General features: G+C 40.2%; 1 protein-coding gene across 1 annotated transcript in view; it reads right to left on the bottom strand.

Moving 5' to 3' along the window:
- Nucleotides 1-18,555, bottom strand: part of mtmr7b (myotubularin related protein 7b) — an 82,730-nt gene that overhangs the window by 33,872 nt on the left and 30,303 nt on the right. Inside the window, exons 8-10 of the mRNA XM_060830554.1 lie at nucleotides 9,093-9,202; nucleotides 8,300-8,425; nucleotides 4,524-4,573 (exon numbers count right to left, since the gene is read on the bottom strand). Coding sequence (XP_060686537.1) covers nucleotides 4,524-4,573; nucleotides 8,300-8,425; nucleotides 9,093-9,202 — 286 coding nt within the window. The remainder of the gene's footprint in view (nucleotides 1-4,523; nucleotides 4,574-8,299; nucleotides 8,426-9,092; nucleotides 9,203-18,555) is intronic.

Below are 18,555 nucleotides of genomic sequence, written 5' to 3'. Positions count from 1 at the left end.
GTTAATGATGAGGGATTCAGTGTTGGTAACACCATTAAATGTCAAGGGGCAGTGATGAGAATGTCTCTTTTAATGGAGATGATCATTGCCTGGCATTTGTGCGGCAGGAATGTTATTTGTCACATTTCAACCAAAGCCTGGATATTGTCCAGATTGCTTTAATATCTGAGGAGTTGCGAATGGTACTAAGCATGGTGCAATCATCAGCAAATATCTTCACTCTATGACAGAGGGAAAATTATTGAAGAAGCAACTGTAGATAGTTGGGCAGAGGGCACTACTCTGAGGAACTCCTGTAGAGATGGCCTGGAGCAGAGATGACTGACCGTCAACAATCACAACCATTTTGCTATGTGCCTGCTATGACTTGAACCTGCATAGGGTTTGCCCCTGATGCTTATTGATTGCAGTTTTGCTTCGGCATACTTGGTCATGATGTATCCTTAATGTCAAGGGCTGTCACACTCACCTCATTTCTAGAGTTCATGTTTGCACCAAGCCAATGAAGTCAGGAGCTGGGTGAAACAGACCAAGTTTACTGTGTGAATCTCTGTTGGCATGTACTGTAGATGAATAGGAACCAGTCAGCTGTGAGTGAACTGTCACTTATGCATCAACCACGTTAACTGACCATGGAGGTCAATAGTTTGTCTTTCATACATCCTCAAAACATTTTTTGCTATAGGGAGTTAACACGAAGAATCTTAAGAAAAATGTTGTTTAACAAAATATTAGTGGAAAATAGCCCATAATAATTTGACTACAAATTAAGACAAATACATATACATATAAAAACAGTGAATTGTCATTGTCTGTAAACCTCTGAATCTTCAAATGTATACGTGCTACCACATCCTAATACTTTCTTCAGTCTTATATTCATCACTTATGCTTTTAAAATTTCAATTACTGGCAATGGAATTCCAAATACTTGACATTCTATGCAAATTTACTTCTGAATAGATTAGAAAATGTAAATATTGAGCTTATGTGCATTACAAGAATATCTTTTAGTTCTCAGAATGATCCATTGATTTTCTTGATATGCCAATCATGCAACTACTCTCTTAATTTTACCATTTATTTTCCATTTCTAATGTATCCTGACATTCAATTGAAAACTTTGCCTAGCTAGTTGATTGGGCAACAAGTGACAAAGATGTGGGATAATCATAGAGTCATAGAGATGTACAGCATGGAAACAGACCATTCGGTCCAACCTGTCCATGCCGACCAGATATCCCAACCCAATCTAATCCCACCTGCCAGCACCCGGCCCATATCCCTCCAAACCCTTCCTATTCATATACCCATCCAAATGCCTCTTAAATGTTGCAATTATACCAGCCTCCACCACATTCTCTGGCAGCTCATTCCACACACGTACCACACTCTGTGTGAAAACGTTGCCCCTTAGGTCTCTTTTATATCTTTCCCCTCTCACCCTAAACCTATGCCCTCTAGTTCTGGACTCCCTGACCCCAGGGAAAATACTTTGTCTATTTATCCTATCCATGCCCTTCATAATTTTGTAAACCTTTATAAGGTCACCTCTCAGTAGCCGATGTTCCAGGGAAAACAGCCTGTTCAGCCTTTCCCAATAGCTCAAATCCTCCAACCCTGGCAACATCCTTGTAAATCTTTTCTGCACCCTTTCAAATTTCACAACATCTTTCCGATAGGAAGGAGACCAGAATTGCAATATTCCAGCCGCAACATGACCTCCCAATTCCTGTACTCAACTCTCTAACCGATAAAGGAAAGCATACCAAAAGCCTTCTTCACTATACTATTTACCTGCAACTCCACTTTCAAGGAGATATGAACCTGCAATCCAAGCTCTCTTTGTTCAGCACTCCCTAGGACTTACCATTAAGTGTATATGTCCTGCGAAGATTTGCTTTCCCAAAATGCAGCACCTCGCATTTATCTGAATTAAACTCCATCTGCAACTTCCCAGCCCATTGGCCCATCTGGTCCAGATCCTGTTGTATTCTGAGGTAACCCTCTTCGCTGTCCACTACACCTCTAAATTTGGTGTCATCTGCAAACTTACTAACTGCACCTCTTATGCTTGCATCCAAATCATTTATGTAAATGACAAAAAGTAGAGGACCCAGCACCGATCCTTGTGGCACTCCACTGGTCACAGGCACCCAGTCGGAAAAACAACCCTCCACCACCATCCTCTGTCTTCTACCTCTAAGCCAGTTCTGTATCCAAATGGCTAGTTCTCCCTGTATTCCATGAGATCTAACCTTGCTACTCAGTCTCCCATGGGGAACCTCGTCGAACACCTTACTGAAGTCCATATGGATCACATCTACCACTCTGTCCTCATCAATCCTCTTTGTTACTTCTTCAAAAAAACTCAATCAAATTTGTGAGACATGATTTCCCACGCACAAAGCCATGTTGACTACCCCTAATTAGTCCTTGCCTTTCCAAATACATGTACATCCTGTCCTTCAGGATTCCGTCCAACAACATGCCCACCACAGAGGTCAGGCTCACTAATCTATAGTTTCCTTGCTTGTCTTTACCGCCTTCTTAAACAGTGGCACCAAGTTAGCCAACCTCCAGTCTTCCAGCACCTCACCTGTAACTATCGATGTTACAAATATCTCAGCAAGAGGCCCAGCCATCACTTCTCTAGCTTCCCACAGAGTTCTCGGGTACACCTGATCAGGCCCTGGGGATTTATCCACCAAAACAGATCTAAGATCTATTCAGGGAAGTAAATGAAAATCAAAAAAAGACTGTAAATATTTCCACAGGTTCATGAACAGAAAATATCTGACCAATAAAAGAAATGGGCCTCTTACAGAATTAGGAGAATCAATAATGGAGAATAGGGAAATATTAGAAAAGCTAACTGACTTTTTGTGTCTGTCTTCACCGAACAAGCTCAGCAAATTACAGGTCCAAGGGACAAGATTAGCACAGGAGGCCACACCACCAGTTCAAGCTAATTTGAACCCAAATTGCCACCAGAATCAGTGCTGTGTCCTGAGTGAAGTAGGATGCCCAGCAATACAGAGAAAAGTTCAATGATCTGTGCTCCCCAACACTAAGTGCCATCATATTCTGTCTTCAACATCACAGAGCGCTGCCATGTACTTACTATACCACTACACGCACCTCTTATAAAGACTCATGGACTACAATTCTCAACATTTTGCATCATTTCCATTCAATGTCTCTCACCCGCTTCCTCCTCACAAACTACCAATCCTTCCTGCCCTCTGCACTTGCTATTCACTCACTGGTGACACCACACAAACTCTCCTGCCTGCACATCATTACTAACTGCTCTTCCACCTACTTCCATGATACTCAATCCCTCTCTGACCGAGGACAGGCATAATATGGACGGGCTGTTGGTTTGCCACAACCAACTTCTATATTCAAAGAATTGAGCATGCAGTGACATTGTTGTGAAGCAGTACTTGCATAAGGATTACGACAAGCATTTGATGAAGTGCAGCCATTAGACACTCGGCTCTGATTTTATGTTAGGAATTTGCGCCATCTGGGAAGGAGACCAGAATTGGAAATGGCATGTAAATAAGGAGAGTTAAGCCTTTAATGACATGTAAATATATTGAAGGTAGTGCTGCTCAATAGCGAAATTGTAAAGTCACCCTTTAAGGTTTGTGGGGAAACCTGCAGACACTTTTCTCAATACCAAGTTTCAATTTTTGAAAAACTTCTCTCCATATTCTCCTATCTTTCCTACCACTGCTCATGCCACACCACGGAGGGAAAAATTTCACCTGTAACATTCAGTATTAAATGTAGTTCAAAGATTGATCAGTACTTACTCAATAAGCCTGAGTGTGTTAATAACTCTAACAACTTTTTAAGACTACCATTTGTGCTCACATTGTGGCTCATTTACACTTGCTAGAAGCTATGTATATTCAAGGACCCAGTTATACTAAGGTTGAAGTCAGTGTTCTCTGGTGCATTCCCTGTAACAGTTCTAGATCAAAGAAGTATTGTTTATAAAAAAAACACTAAACAAAGGTTTTGGGGGCAACTGGTCCTGATTCGCCAGGAATATCAAGGTCCACTTGCCAACCCCACTTCACAAAATATAAATTGTTCCCTCTAAAAGTTGCCATTCTTGCAGCCTCCCAATGGGTGTGGAAAAGCTTCTCCTTCTCATCAACAGTTAGTACGTTCCCAAATTAATTACGCTATCAGACACTGGGTGCAGAGGAAAAATATTGCAGGAGTAAATTTGCCATGAACGCAGATACCTAGCATTGAGTATGGCAAGCAACTACAAAAAGCATTAGAGATAAGCTACCCATAATTTTATCTGAGAAATAATATAGAAGGAAAATGCAGAACAAATCTGTCATCATAACTATTCAACTTACCAATATAATGAATATTTCTTCTTTGGGGACTTGAATTTCTCGAACACTGGTTAAATTTGATATTTTTTAATAATTTAATCAATATATTTTGGCATTAGGAAAAGATTATGAATATACTTTAAGGAATATGCTTACCTGTGATTAAACTTGTGTCCAAAAGAAACCCAATCTTTTTCAATTAAAACCTATATTAAAATTATGAAAAGGACGTTACAAAATTACAATCATGACAATAACACAAAGTAATTGATTTTACAAATCCCTCATGTTATGGTTGAAAAATAGAATAACTAGTCAATGTGCATTAAGAAATAAATAAATAAATTACACTTGTTAATAACCTCAGGACATGCCAAGTCATTTCACACTTAGAATTTCCACCATGGAACCTAATATGTACAGATAGGGCTTCAGTCATTCACAAGGGACCATTCTGATTATTCCCACTTTGCTGATTTAGAATAATCACAGTGGGACCATCAGAACAATATCACCTTGAACAGTTTTTGTGGATACATTATACATTTGACTTCATCTGTTTTTATAACAGTTGATCTAGTGAAATGGATGCAACTCTAAATTTGTAATATTCTGCTTTTAGTTTTTAAGGTACACATGCTGTTGGTACTACACTGCCAGGAATTCTAGCTCCTGAGTGCTCCTCAAAATGTCACCCACTCCACACGTTAAGGTTTCTAAGCGTACACAAAATTGTGTTAAGGAATTTTTCCATCACTACATATCATAGCAGTCATATGAAACACTGCATATTAAAACTAACTTTTCAATATTAGCCCCAAATTTATGCTTTATTAGATGGAATTATGTCCCTTTGTTCTAGTATCACGATTTAGACTGCAATTGTGCTCAAAGTTTACCCATTGCATTCCATTTACCTTAAATGTAAGCAAAATCCCCTCATATCATTATAAGATCATTCTCAATCATTTGCTTTCAATGTTGAGAAGTCTAAGAACTTCCAGTCTGCCCTAGCCCAGATACCTGTCTTGGGCTGCTGCAGTGCTCCAGTGAGGCTCAGCGCAGGTTGGGAGAATAGAATCTCATTTTCCACTTGGAGACCCAGTAGCCTTCAGGACTCAATATCGAGTTCAGTTATTTTTGAGCCTGAACAACTCCTTCAAGTCTTTTGTCCACCCCTGTACACCCTAGGTCCTGTCATGAAATGGGTTGCTTTCAATACAGTTATCCCATTTTCACCCTCTCATAATCCCAACTATCACCCACCTAACTTTTCTTCTTCCCTGGCTTACTATCAACAATTCCTTTGTCTGTCCAACTTCTCTCTCTGGGCTCCATCTCCACCTGTTTGTTTACTCCTCTATTCCTTTCACCCAACTCCCTCTACACCCGGCCATCAAGATAAAACCACTTTTTCCAAAATGCCATCAATTCTGAAGGAGGGCCACTGGACTCAAAATATTCACTTGGTTTCTATCTCCACATGATTCTGCCAGATCTGCTAAGTATCTCCAGAAATTTCTGTTTTTGTCCAGACAGTAATGGTTTCTCATTCAGCTTTTCCCTGTGTTACACGAATTGCCACAGTGACCTTCATCTAAATCCTCATTTTTGGATTTGATAGTTAGTTTCACAACCAGATACTCCTTTCTTGCCAATCCTCCACATTTGCCCAGGCAGGGATCTGGCATGGATACATCCTGGTAAATGGCAACTAACACATACTCCCTAAGTTCCAGATAATAGCCATCTCAAACATGACTGAATCTAACAAACCCCCCACTAAAACTCAGTGACATTACCCTCGTTGAATTCTCCGCTATCAATAGTCTAGGGGTTACCACTGACAAGAAACGGAAATGAATCAGCCATATAAATACTGTGGCTTCTTCAGCAAGTCAACCAACTCATTTTATACCAAATCTATACTGGATCCAAAATGGTCTGTTCCCAGATAGACTTTGCAATGTACTGGTCTAAGAAACTATCCCTGATGCACTCTCCACATTTTTCTTCCATGTCACCCTTGTTTATCTCTTCTGTCCAGTCTATATGCAGGTTAAATCACCCACAACAATTACAGGACCATTCTTACAAGCCTCCATTATTTCTCAATTTATACTTTATCCTGTAGTGAGGCAACTCTTCACAATGACTCCCAACATGACTTCTTCCTCTTGCTATGCCTTATTTCCACCCAAACTGATTCTATATCTGTTGCACTTCTAGCATTATGTACCACAAAACTGGTATCTTCTTTAATTAACAGCTAGCCCATATCTTGTTCCTTTTTGTTTATTCTTCCAAAATATTCAATGCCCTTGAAATACTGAATTCCCAGGCTTGACATTCTCAGTCTTGGGTCACCCTGTAACCATATCTCTGGCAATCAAGTATATTCAATGATTTCTATTCGTGCTGTCTCTCGTCAATTATTACAAATGCTACATGCATGCATATAAAAGAGCTTTAAGCCTTGACTTCATTACTTACTCTGATTCTAATATTTAATATATACTTTTGCTTATATTTTCTGCACATTTTCTCACTTTGATTTGCATTTGCATCTCCACTGCCATGCACCTCTGCTCTCCTGTTTTTTTTTTATTTATTAAAGGTCTCTTCAAGCGAACCCACTCTTTACCCTCTACTTAGTTTCAATCCTGAATTCAACCCTAGTTCTACTATTCACCAGGACACTGCATGATTTAAATGAAGCTCTCTCTTTCCTCAGTATTAATGTCAGTGCCCTATGAATTGGAATCCATTTCTCCCACACAAATCTTTGAGCCACACATTTATCAATATTATTCACCTTCCACTAATTTTCATATGGATCAGGTAGTAATGCAGAGATCGTTAACTTTGTGGTTCTACTTTTAAATTCACCCCTGAACTGCTCGAAATCCTCCAGCAGAGCTTCTTTCCTAGTTGTACCTGTCATTGGTACCGATGTGGATCACAACAACTTCCCCTCTCAATTCAAGTTCCTCTCCAACCCAGATAAGATTCCTTTTCACATTAGGAAGGCAGCACAGGCATTGAATCGCTATCTTTGCTGTAGAGAACAGTACCCATTCCTTTAACTACGCTATCCTTTTTGATACACCTCCCCCACCCACCCTCCCCAGAATGGGACTCTGGACACATCATGGTCAGTTTGCACATCCTACCTGCAGTCTGTGCTTTTGCCTACATCAGCAGCAAAAACCTCTTACCTATTAGACAAAAGCATGGGCTCACATTTCTTCAAAGCAACATTCTGGATCCCCAGACTATTCACTCATAGTCACACCAAACCTATCCCTGACCACAGTCAAAGTTGATGTAGTTTATCTAAGGAGTAGGACTGCATCCTGAAACAGTATCCAGGGGTTTCTGTCTCACCCTGATATGTTGTAGTATCTGCAGCTCAGACTCCAGCTCAACAAGTCTGAGTCAAAGTTCCTTGAGCAAGTAATACTTGATATAGATGTGGTCATGGTAGATAGCACTTGTGTCTGTCAACTCCCACATATTGCAGCTGCAACACATTGTCGGCCTAGCCTTCTCTATTTGCTTCAAGTCATTAATTAATAGTCTTGTAACTACATTACTGTGCCTTCATTGCCACTGGGTCAAATTCCTAGAACTCCCTTTCTAACAGCACTGTAGGTATCCCTACTCCCCAAGGACCATAGGTGTTCAAGAAGCCAGCTCTACACCATCTTCTCAAAGCAATTAGGGATCAGCAATAAATTCAGCCCTAACCAACAAGGCCCACATCCCACAAACAATTTTTCAAAAAAAAAATTCATAAAAACCTCAGCACATTTGAGTTTTCTAAATAAGGGTTTAACAACATTTTTTAAAAACCGCTAATAAAAACATTGACATGAAGACTTGCATCTATCTGCTCCCCTTTATCCTTTGTTGCGTTGTACTCTGCTTACCATGAATCCCTTTAAGGTTCTGTAAAATGGGTCAAGTAGCAGGCCTGCTATGGAGCAAACCTGTGCTGTCCTATCCCAACCATCTGAGCAGTGAACTAAAACACTGGCTGCTTCCTCAGCAACTGCCTGAAACAACAAAATATTACATCATATTTACATCAAAAGAATGTAAAGGCTATGTTCTCGCAGCCTCATGGCCCTGATTCAGCGGATCAGGATAAGGAACCCCATATCAAATGGCGGTGATATATTAACAAAATTGTGTTTTGTTCTTTAAGAAGCTAAAAAAAAATACTGAAGATGGTTTATTAATTTGCAACATGAAAATACAGAGTTCTTATGTTGAACAAAACCAGAGCTTACTGAGGGCTCTTTAGAAAGACTTTTCTATATTTATATTTGAGCATTGTCAAGTGTCATTTTATTTTTAATCTTGTCCAACATATTTTCTAATGTGTAAATAAAACAATTGAATTTATTCTGCAGCATGCAAAACTTTAATGAGATTTTCCTATGTTGACTATCCCACAATGTGGAGGTGCTGGTTTTGGACTGGAGCGGACAGAGTCAAAAGTCATATGACACCAGGTTCATGAACACTTCAGCTGATGAGAGAGCAATGCTTCAAAAGCATGTGATTTCAAATAAACCTGCTGGACTATTACCTGGTGTCATGTGACTTCTGGCTGTCCCACCTCAGAGATGAGGATGGTGGCAATGTAAGAGAAAACAAAACACAAAAAGAAAAACTCGAAAAAGTATCATTGGAGCAAGTTTAGATCAATTATCTTACTTTCGCAATAAATATTCCAGCATCCATAATGGCTTTAATATGCTTCAACCAGCCGGAATTCTCCAAACCCCATAAAAAGTCGCTCATAGAAGGAGATCGAAGCTCACAGACTAAAAAAAACAAATCTCAGTAATATTATATAAATCATATATTCTAAACATTTCTTGATCTGCACAACAAGTACAATTAAAAGGAGCGTATTTTGCTCTATAGAACAATTGCAAATAAAATTACATTGTATATCACATGGAAGTATCCAGTATTGAATCGCACTGAACTAGGACAAGGGAAATATATTTTCTACATTATTTCTTTTGATGCAGTGGAATACTCATGGACTCATACTGAAATGGAAACAGACCTGTCAGTCCAACTCATCCATGTCAACCAGATATCCGAAATTAAGCTAGTCCCATTTGCCAGCATTCAGCCCATATCCCTCTCCACCCCTCCTATTCATGTATGCACCTAGATGCCTTTTAATTGTTTAATTGTACCAGCCTCCACCACTTCCTCTGGCAGCTTATTCCATACACGCACCATCCTTTGCATGAAAAGGTTGCCCCTTAGATCTGTTTTATATCTTTCCGCTCTTACCTTATATCTATGCCCTCTAGTTTTGGACTCCCCTACCCTGGGAAAAAGACCCTATCCATGCCCTTTAATGATTGTATAAACTTCTTTAAGGTAATCCCTCATCCTCTGCGACTCCAGGGAAAATAGTCCCAGTCTATTCAGCCATTCCCTACAGTTCAAACTGTTCAACTCCAGCCCTCATTATCGTGACCCAAGTATTTATCAATATTTATTGATTTTCTTCTTTCTTACCAGTTGAGTGCATTTCACATTTTTGTTATCTAATACCTATTTCAAGTTTTTGTTGTCCAACTGTTCTAAAGATAAAATAATATTTTCTGCAATCATAATTTCACCACAAAATCATACTTTGCACCATACATCAGCAAACAAATTTACAAGCAATCATATTGTAGACAAAATAATCTCTGACATAAATCACATCAATTTTTTTCACACTGCAAACATTCTAAGTATAGACACAAGTAAATAAAATACAATACCAATAAAAAAAACAAAATTCCAAAACATTGTAAGGCACCTCAAAGATGTACCTTTATTAGCTGACCTATGTGCTAAGCACTTGTGATCATAATATTAAGTTATTCCAGAAACTTTATAAGAGTGACGTGTGGTGCGGCGGTAATGTCTCTACCTCTGAACCAGACGATCTGGGTTCAAATCCCATCTGTTGCATGGATAACATACTGGAATAGAATGGTTTAAAACAAAAATAAATTCTTTGTTCATCAATGAATAACTGGTCAAGTATGGGGATTGCACCCACAATTGATGTTGTTGTCAGAGCTCATTGTCCTCTGTGGAAATTTAGAAAGTTTGGCCTGCTATATAATGTTAAATTTCAAATAAAAAGGGAAAATGCTTCATCAAAACCTGCATGTCAATGTCTCCATGAAATCTCCATAACTACCTTATTTACAATTAGCTGTCATGATTTCTCATTAGGCCTGGAGCTGGTATTTTAATATTTTAATTTAGTTAATAAGGTGGGTGCCTTGAAAGTCCCTTTGTACCCACCAGTTAGTGGAATACAGTTTGCATTGTCCAGCACCATCAAGTAAAATCAGTATTTACTTTGTAGAAGAATATGGAAGCTAGAAAACATCTTGAAAAATGTCCATATTACAGCGGTGGTGGTGCTGGGTGTTTTAAAACACAAAGGTGGATAAATCCCCGGGACCTTAAGATTAGATTAGATTTCCTACAGTGTGGAAACAGGCCCTTTAGCCCAACATGTCCACAACTACCCTCTGAAGAGTAACCCACCCAGACCCATTCAGCTACCCTAAGTTTACCCCTGACTAATGCACCTAACACTATGGGCAATTTAGCATGGCCAATTCACCTGACCTGCACATCTTGGATTGTGGGGGGAAACTGGAGCACCCAGAGAAAACCCACACAGACACTGGGAGAATGTACAAACTCCACACAGACTGTCACCCAAGGCTAGAATGGAACCTGGGTCGCAGGCTCTGTGAGGCAGCAGAGCTAACCACCGAGTTACTGTGCCACCCCAGATTACAACCTAATCAGTTGTACCCTAGAGCTCTGTGGAAAGCACATGGAAAGTGATTGCTGGAGCCCTTGCTGGGATACATGTATCAGCGATAGTCACAGGTGAGGTGCCAGAGGACTGGAGTTTGGCTAACTTGGTGCCACTATTTAAGAAAGATGGTAAGAAAATGGCAGGGAACTATAGACCAGTGAGCCTGACATCGGTGGTGGGCAAGGAGGAGGAGAAGATCCTGAGGTACAGGATTTACATGTATTTGGAAAGGCAAGGACTGCTCAGGGACAGTCAATATGGCTTTGTGCATGGGAAATCATGTCTCACAAATTTGAATTTTTTGAAGAAGTAACAGAGGACTGATGAGGACAGAACGGTGGACATGATCTATATGGACATCAGTAAGGCATTCAACAAGGTTCCTCATGGTAGACTGGTTAGCAAGGTAAGATCACACGGAATACAGGGAGAACTAGTCACTTGAATAAAGGATTGGCTCAAAGGTTGAAGATAGAGAGTGGTGGTGGAGGACTGCTTTTCAGACTGGAGGCCTTTGACCAGCAGTGTGCCACAAGGATTGGTGCTGGGTCCACTGGAATCATTTGTATAAATGAAGAAAAGCAATGTGAATATAGGAGGTATGGTTAATAAGTTTGCAAGTGACACCAAATGGGTGGTGTAGTGACAATGAAGAAGGTTATCTCCAATGAGCTGAGGAGTGACAGATGTAGTTTAATTTAGGTAAATGTGAGGTGCTGCATTTTGGAAAGGCAAATGGGGCAGGACTTATACACTTAATGGTAAGGTCCTGGAGAGTGTTGCTGAACAAAGAGACCAGGTTCATAGTTCCTTAAAAGTGGAGTCGCAGGTAGATAGGATAGGGAAGAAGGCATTTCGTATCCTTGTCTTTATTGGTCAGTGCATTGAGTGTAGGAGTTGGGAGGTCATGTTGCAGCTGTACAGGACAGTGGTTAGGCCACTTCTAGAATACTGCATCCAATTCTGGTCTCCATGCTTTTGGAAGGATGGTGTGAAACATGAAAGAGTTCAGAAAAGATTTACAAAGATGTTGCTAAGTTTGGAGTATTTGAGCTATAGGGAGAGGCTGAATAGACTGGGGCTAATTTCCCTGCAGCATCGGAGGCTGAGGGGTGATCTTATAGAGGTTTATAAAATCGTGAGGGGCATGAATAGGGGGAATAGCCAAGGTCTTTTCTCTGGGGTGAAGGAGTCCAAAACTAGACGGCATAGATTTAAGTTGAAGGGAAAGATTTAACAAGGACCTAAGGTGACAACCTTCTCATGTAGAGTAAGCTACCAGAGGAAATGGTGGAGGCTGGTGCAAAGACAATATTTAAAAGGCATCTGGATGAGTATATGAATAGGAAGGGTTTAGAGGGATATGGGCCAAATGCTAGCAAATGGGACTGGATTAATTTAGGATATCTGGTAAGCATGGACAAGTTGGATTAAAGAGTCTTTTTCCATTTTGTACATCTCTATGAGTTTAAAACTGTATAATCAGTTGGAGCTGCAGAACATCTCTTGATCTTAACACAGCGATTGAAGATGGCAGCAGTAGGTGGTGTCCAGGCCCTCTCACCTGGCTGGGTGCATTGTTCTTTGTTTTTTTGCTTTCAACATTTTTGTTATGTATCAAAGTTTACTTTTGCTTTTTTTCTGCAGCTGCGGTGGAGAAAAGTGTTTGTGATGGCCAGCTGCGGCAGGATGGTGTATCCAGATGTCCGTCCCTCGTGGCCATAGTGGTTGCAGCTTTATCGAAGGCTTCATCATTGGTGGGTTTGTTCTGTTTGTCCTGACAGCGGTTTCTGCAGTGGCTATGGGGTGGGCAGCAACTAAATTGGCAATGGTGTCAGCATTGGCAACTTGGTAGGTCCAGTCTGTCCCTCCTTGCTATGGCGGTGATGCAATGGCTGTGGTGTTGGCTTTGGCAAGTGATAGTGTGGTGGGTCCAGTCTGGAAATCCTTGTTTAGATACCTTAGGGGAGGCTTTTTGTGGCCCATTGCCAAGCCATAAACCCAGATTGCCATGGAGGGAACAAAAGACGAATATTGCCCTAACTTTGTCTCAATTATTTCTTTTTATAATTTCTACAATTAAAATGACGCTGAATTGTATGGCGACTTATGCCCATCTCACTGGATTTTCATAAACACAAGTGACAAGAGATTGCTATTCTATTCTAGCAACTGACACCAGAACAATTCAACCAATCTGTCAGTGAATACAGATTTGAGATAAAATTCCACATAATTAAACTTCCCTATATGCAAATTGATATGTGCAATCTTCCCACAATTCTTCTCAGTTTTGTACCCAGATCACAATAATTGTTGTCTGTCCTGAATCCATTGACTACCAGATTCCAGCCTCAGTACTACTGTTCTTTTGATTCCTTGGTATTCAGTATGTGGCTCTATACCACTTTACTGTATTGCTGATTTTCACCATCAGCCTGCCACATGCCTTGCTTCAAAATTAGATAACATGTCACAGCAGTGCTTCCTGTAATCCACTGTGCTTGCCCTCCATGCTATACTCTTTGTGACTACCAGCTAAAAACTTGGTGTTCTCTCCAGATGGAAGACCACTAAAAAAAACAAGCATATTTCCATCATTCATAACTGTATAGTTAAATAATGAAAGATGGAGATAATGTGGTGAATTTTAAAAGGTAACATTTCTTCACGCAAAACCATTGCACCCAAAAGGGTGGCTTTAATAGCAATTGGTCCTGAAGACACATCCCACTCCTGCAGTGGTTCCAAATGCTACAATCTCACAACCTCCCTCATTGCACATGCTAAATTTAGTGAATTGCCAAAGAGTAATGATCAAACAATCAGAGAATTCAACACCCATGAATGTGAATAAATTATAAAGGAGGAGAAAGCTAACTAATGTTTATCCGAGTGATAAAAACCAAAAGTACTGTGGATGCTGTAAATCAGAAGCAAAATCAGAAGTTGCTGGAAGAACTCAGCAGGTTTGGCAGCATCTGAGGAACGGTCACTCAACCCGAAATGTTAACTCTGATTCCTCTCCACAGGTGCTGCCAGCCTTGTTGAGGTTTTCCAGCAATTTCTGTTTTTGTTTACCTCAGCGACGCCTGATCTGGGAAGGACTGCATGATCAATCAAAATGTGAACAACAAAGCTATTGAAATTGGTTCTGAACACAAGATATATGGAATGTTCAGATTTTGTATCAAAGTAGAGCCCAAGTAATGTCAATTGATGAAACAACGGGCAATAGTTTGTTCACGAGAGTTTTACCACATCAGACACATGGATTAGAATCTTACCAACATTGTGCTTAAGCAGGACTCAGATCATATAAGGGCCACAAATTTGACTTACTGCCTCTGAAAGTCCTCCCCAACTAGGGTCGGTGGTTGAGGTGCACAGATGGGAGAACTAATCGGTGTGTCCAAGGCCGAGAGTGGCTAACAGACTCCACAAGATAGACAGGTGCTGCCGATATTGGTGGTGCACTGTGCTGGCACCTCAAGGTGAAGATACCTCTGGAAGCCTTTGTACAAGGCTGAAAATGAAGTGTGTGGTCATACCCAACTTGGCCATCCTGAGAAAGGAAATCCAACACTGCAAGGCATCTGCCAAGCTTCATTCTTGTGCAAGGTCTGCCTATCATCAGGCACTCACCAATGATGTCACCAATTTAGCCAGTGTCAGTCAGATCCCATCTCTGATCAGAAACAAAAACACAAATTGCTGGAAAAATGTAGCAGTTCTGGCAGCATCTGTGGAGAGACAGGACAGTTAACCTTTTGGGTTCAGTGACCCTTCTTCAGAACCCCTTTATAGGTTAATTTTGCTTTCTTTCCACAGATGCTCCCAGACCTGCTGAATTTTCCATAGTTCTGCAGGTATTTTTGTTTAGTGTTTAACCCATCTCTGGTCAGCATGCTGAAAGCAGGAATATGCTAGGCTATCTACCAAAGTGCAATGTATTGAAATTTGGCAATTCTCCTGCCTCAATAGCCACAGGGCTGATAAGACTTTGCCCATGGTTTCAGCATCTGGAAGGGAAAGCGGTGTTCGTCAGGAGTAGAGTTAAACTTAAAACCAGCTGAAAGTCAAGCATCTGTTTCTTTTCATCCCATACTCTCTCTCATGTCAAAAGCCAGACAGTCAGAGTGGGATCATACAGGTATATGCAGCAATAGCTGCAAAAAGATTAGATTTTTAAAAAAGTTGTTACTTTCCTTCTGCCTAAGCTGATGGTGATAAGTATAGTTTTCTGTCAAAGAAACCTTAAAAATGATCACTTGGCTGTCAAATAATGGGTGAATAAGAAAAAAAACAAGGTCTCTTCACTGTAAATACAAGATAGAGAAAAAACTTGGTTAAACCTGATAACAGGTACAGGGATCACAATGTGCACTACATCCGTGGCCATTCCATTCAATGAAGGTGGTGTACTAAACTGCTGTTGAAAATGCGTTGCTGGTTAAAGCACAGCAGGTCAGGCAGCATCCAAGGAATAGGAAATTTGACGTTTCGGGCATAAGCCCTTCATCAGGAATCATATCATACTAAGGGCAGCAATAGTCTCATCCATTGCTCACTTAACTATACCTACTCAACCCTCACATTCATATGCTTTACCTCACTCTCATACATTTAGCCCTGTTGCAAGATCACACAGACTGGCAGCTGTTCAACCAAAGACAGCTACATCAGTCAAATGTATGACACTCACTGACACAATTTCCATTTTTCTTGCAGGAGAAGGTAGCAGTAAACAAGTAGGAGATTGGACAAGGTTGAAGTGGGGGGTGGGGGCAGGGTGGATGGTAGAGAGGGGGGAGAAAGTGAGGACTGCAGATGCTGGCAATCAGAGTCGAGAGTATGGGGCTGGAAAAGCACAACAGGTCAGGCAGCATCCGAGGAGCAGGAGAATTGGCATTTCAGCACTAGTCCAGCACTATTGTCCATCCCTAATTGCCCAGAATTAAGAGTCAACCATACTGCTGTGGGTCTGGAGTCACATGTAAGCTAGATGACAGTTACCTTTACTAAAGGACATGAGCGAATTAGGCTTTTTTGGTAATCACAGTCTTCATTAAACTCTTAATTCCAGAGTTTTACTGAAATCAAATATCACTATCTGCCATCTGCAATGGCAAGGTTGAGCACAGGTTCCCAGTGGGTCTTTGGGGATTAATAATCTAGCAACAATAATCTAGCATAAGGCATCATCGTATGCAAAAATATATGGAAGATGAAATTTTAATAAAGAAAAGTGCGAAGTGATATATATTGGTAGGAAGAATGTAGAGAGGCAAAATGAATAAATTGTACATTTTAAAGGGAATGAAGGAACAAAAAGATCATGAAAACAAATAAAATCTTTGAAGAGAGCACGATAAGTTAGGAAAGCTCTTACAAAATATGTAAGATGCTCAACTTTCTTGATAAAGAAAAAGATTTCAAAGGCAAAGGAGTTATTCTAGACTTCCATAAAAGACTGGTCAGTCCTCAACTGAAGTATTATGTTCGATTTTGAGCACAATGCTTTAGAAAGGATGTCAAGACTCAAAAAAAGGTTATTAAAAAGTTAATGGAAAAGTACCTTGGATAAGGGGATGGGAGAACTGTACGTATCTCCTTCTCCATTTCCTCCAACTGAATACTTCATGTAATGCCCCCAGTCCATAACAGTGAGTTTGTATGCATTAACCATTGTGGATAATTCAGTCAGAATGCTGATCTTCACACGTTAATCCAAGAGCATACATTGGTAGTGATAGTCAAACTACAAAGTCTGTAATTTGTAAGATAAAAGCTTTGCTATTTTTGCTATCTTCCCTTCTCCATAAGATCATCCTTCAACTGGAAGAGAACAATGGCAACCAAAAATATCTATACCTTCAGGAAGATTAACAATTTGCCCCAAGCTTCTTCCGATCGTGCTCACATCAGAACAGGGGCAAATATGGCAATGTCATAGACTAAATCACTTCTGAGCAGTTTCAGAACAAGTACTTTCTTATATCAACATCTTCCCTGGATAGCTTTCAATAAAAATGAGGAGGTCACCAAGTAAAAAGTTTCAGGATACAAATTCGTGATCCATCAACAAGGTGCATCAAACCTTTGATGCTTTCATCTTCTAAATTTTTGACTCCAACAATGTAAGATTTAATCAGAGGGTAGGAGAAAGTGAAAACTGCAGATGCTGGAGATCAGAGCTGAAAATGTGTAGCTGGAAAAGTGCAGCAGGTCAGGCAGCATCCAAGGAGCAGGAGAAACGACATTTTGGGCATGAGCCCTTCTTCAGGAATCAGAGGCTGAAAACTAGCTTAAAAATCCAATCACGCAATTCAGCAGGAATATAAACAAGTGGTGGCACATATTATTTACAGATGCTATTTGTCTTTGAACTTGGACTGCATGTATAACTATCCAGGATTTTATGATAGAACAAGGAGAGAAAAGATAAATGGACAGGCAATAAAATAATTGTTTTACATCGCCAACAATGGTCTGCCCATTTTCCTAGTGGGATAGAATTCTAAAAATGTTATCCTTCTGGACAAAGAGACTATTCTTCATTTAGCAGCATGCTTAATGATTGGCTAAAGATTATTTTACCGTATGGAGCATGACAGTCATTACACTACTGGCCTTAATCAGTAATTTATACAGAGGTATCCAATGGAACCACATTTTTTTTTACCCTCTATAATCTAAAATGCTGGGTCTAAGTTTCCTTCCCAATTGTGGTCTTGATTGAAAGGAATACAGAACACCACAGACCAAGGATCAAAGTTGAGACATTCCTAACATTTTCACACAGAGTGCTGAATTGCAAGTCATCGAGAATAGGATTAAAATGTTAAATGACAAAGATAGGTAAAGATTTTGTTTCAACATGATCCATCTCTGCGGGCAACAGGGGTCCCTTTAAAACTATGTTTGTTTAGTATTCCATATTTAATATTTCCAATTTACCACGAGGCCTCATTTCATCATGTCATGTAGTAACTAGCTTTCACAGGCTGAAACAAAAGATTTAATCAGTCATCACATTAGCTTGTATAATTGCAGTGTTTAGAGAAGATTTTGTTCTTAGAAAGAATGAAATCTAACCTTCAAATGGAGATAGGCAATATGATGTGATATCATGAGTAACCAATGGTCAAAAGGATTCAGACAATTGATTGACACAGCTTAAGCTACCGGACCCTAGAAACAGGGACTCAGGGGCAGAGGGCTGTCCCTAGCAGAGGATGTTCATCAAGCAGTCCTTGTAGGCAGCAGCTCGCAACAATCAGTCCTCATAAGGCAGTCCTCAAAAGGCTGTCTTCT

Source organism: Hemiscyllium ocellatum, chromosome 1 (genome assembly GCF_020745735.1).
Source record: "Hemiscyllium ocellatum isolate sHemOce1 chromosome 1, sHemOce1.pat.X.cur, whole genome shotgun sequence".
Lineage (NCBI taxonomy): Eukaryota > Metazoa > Chordata > Chondrichthyes > Orectolobiformes > Hemiscylliidae > Hemiscyllium > Hemiscyllium ocellatum.
This window is presented reverse-complemented; position numbering and strand designations above follow the sequence as displayed.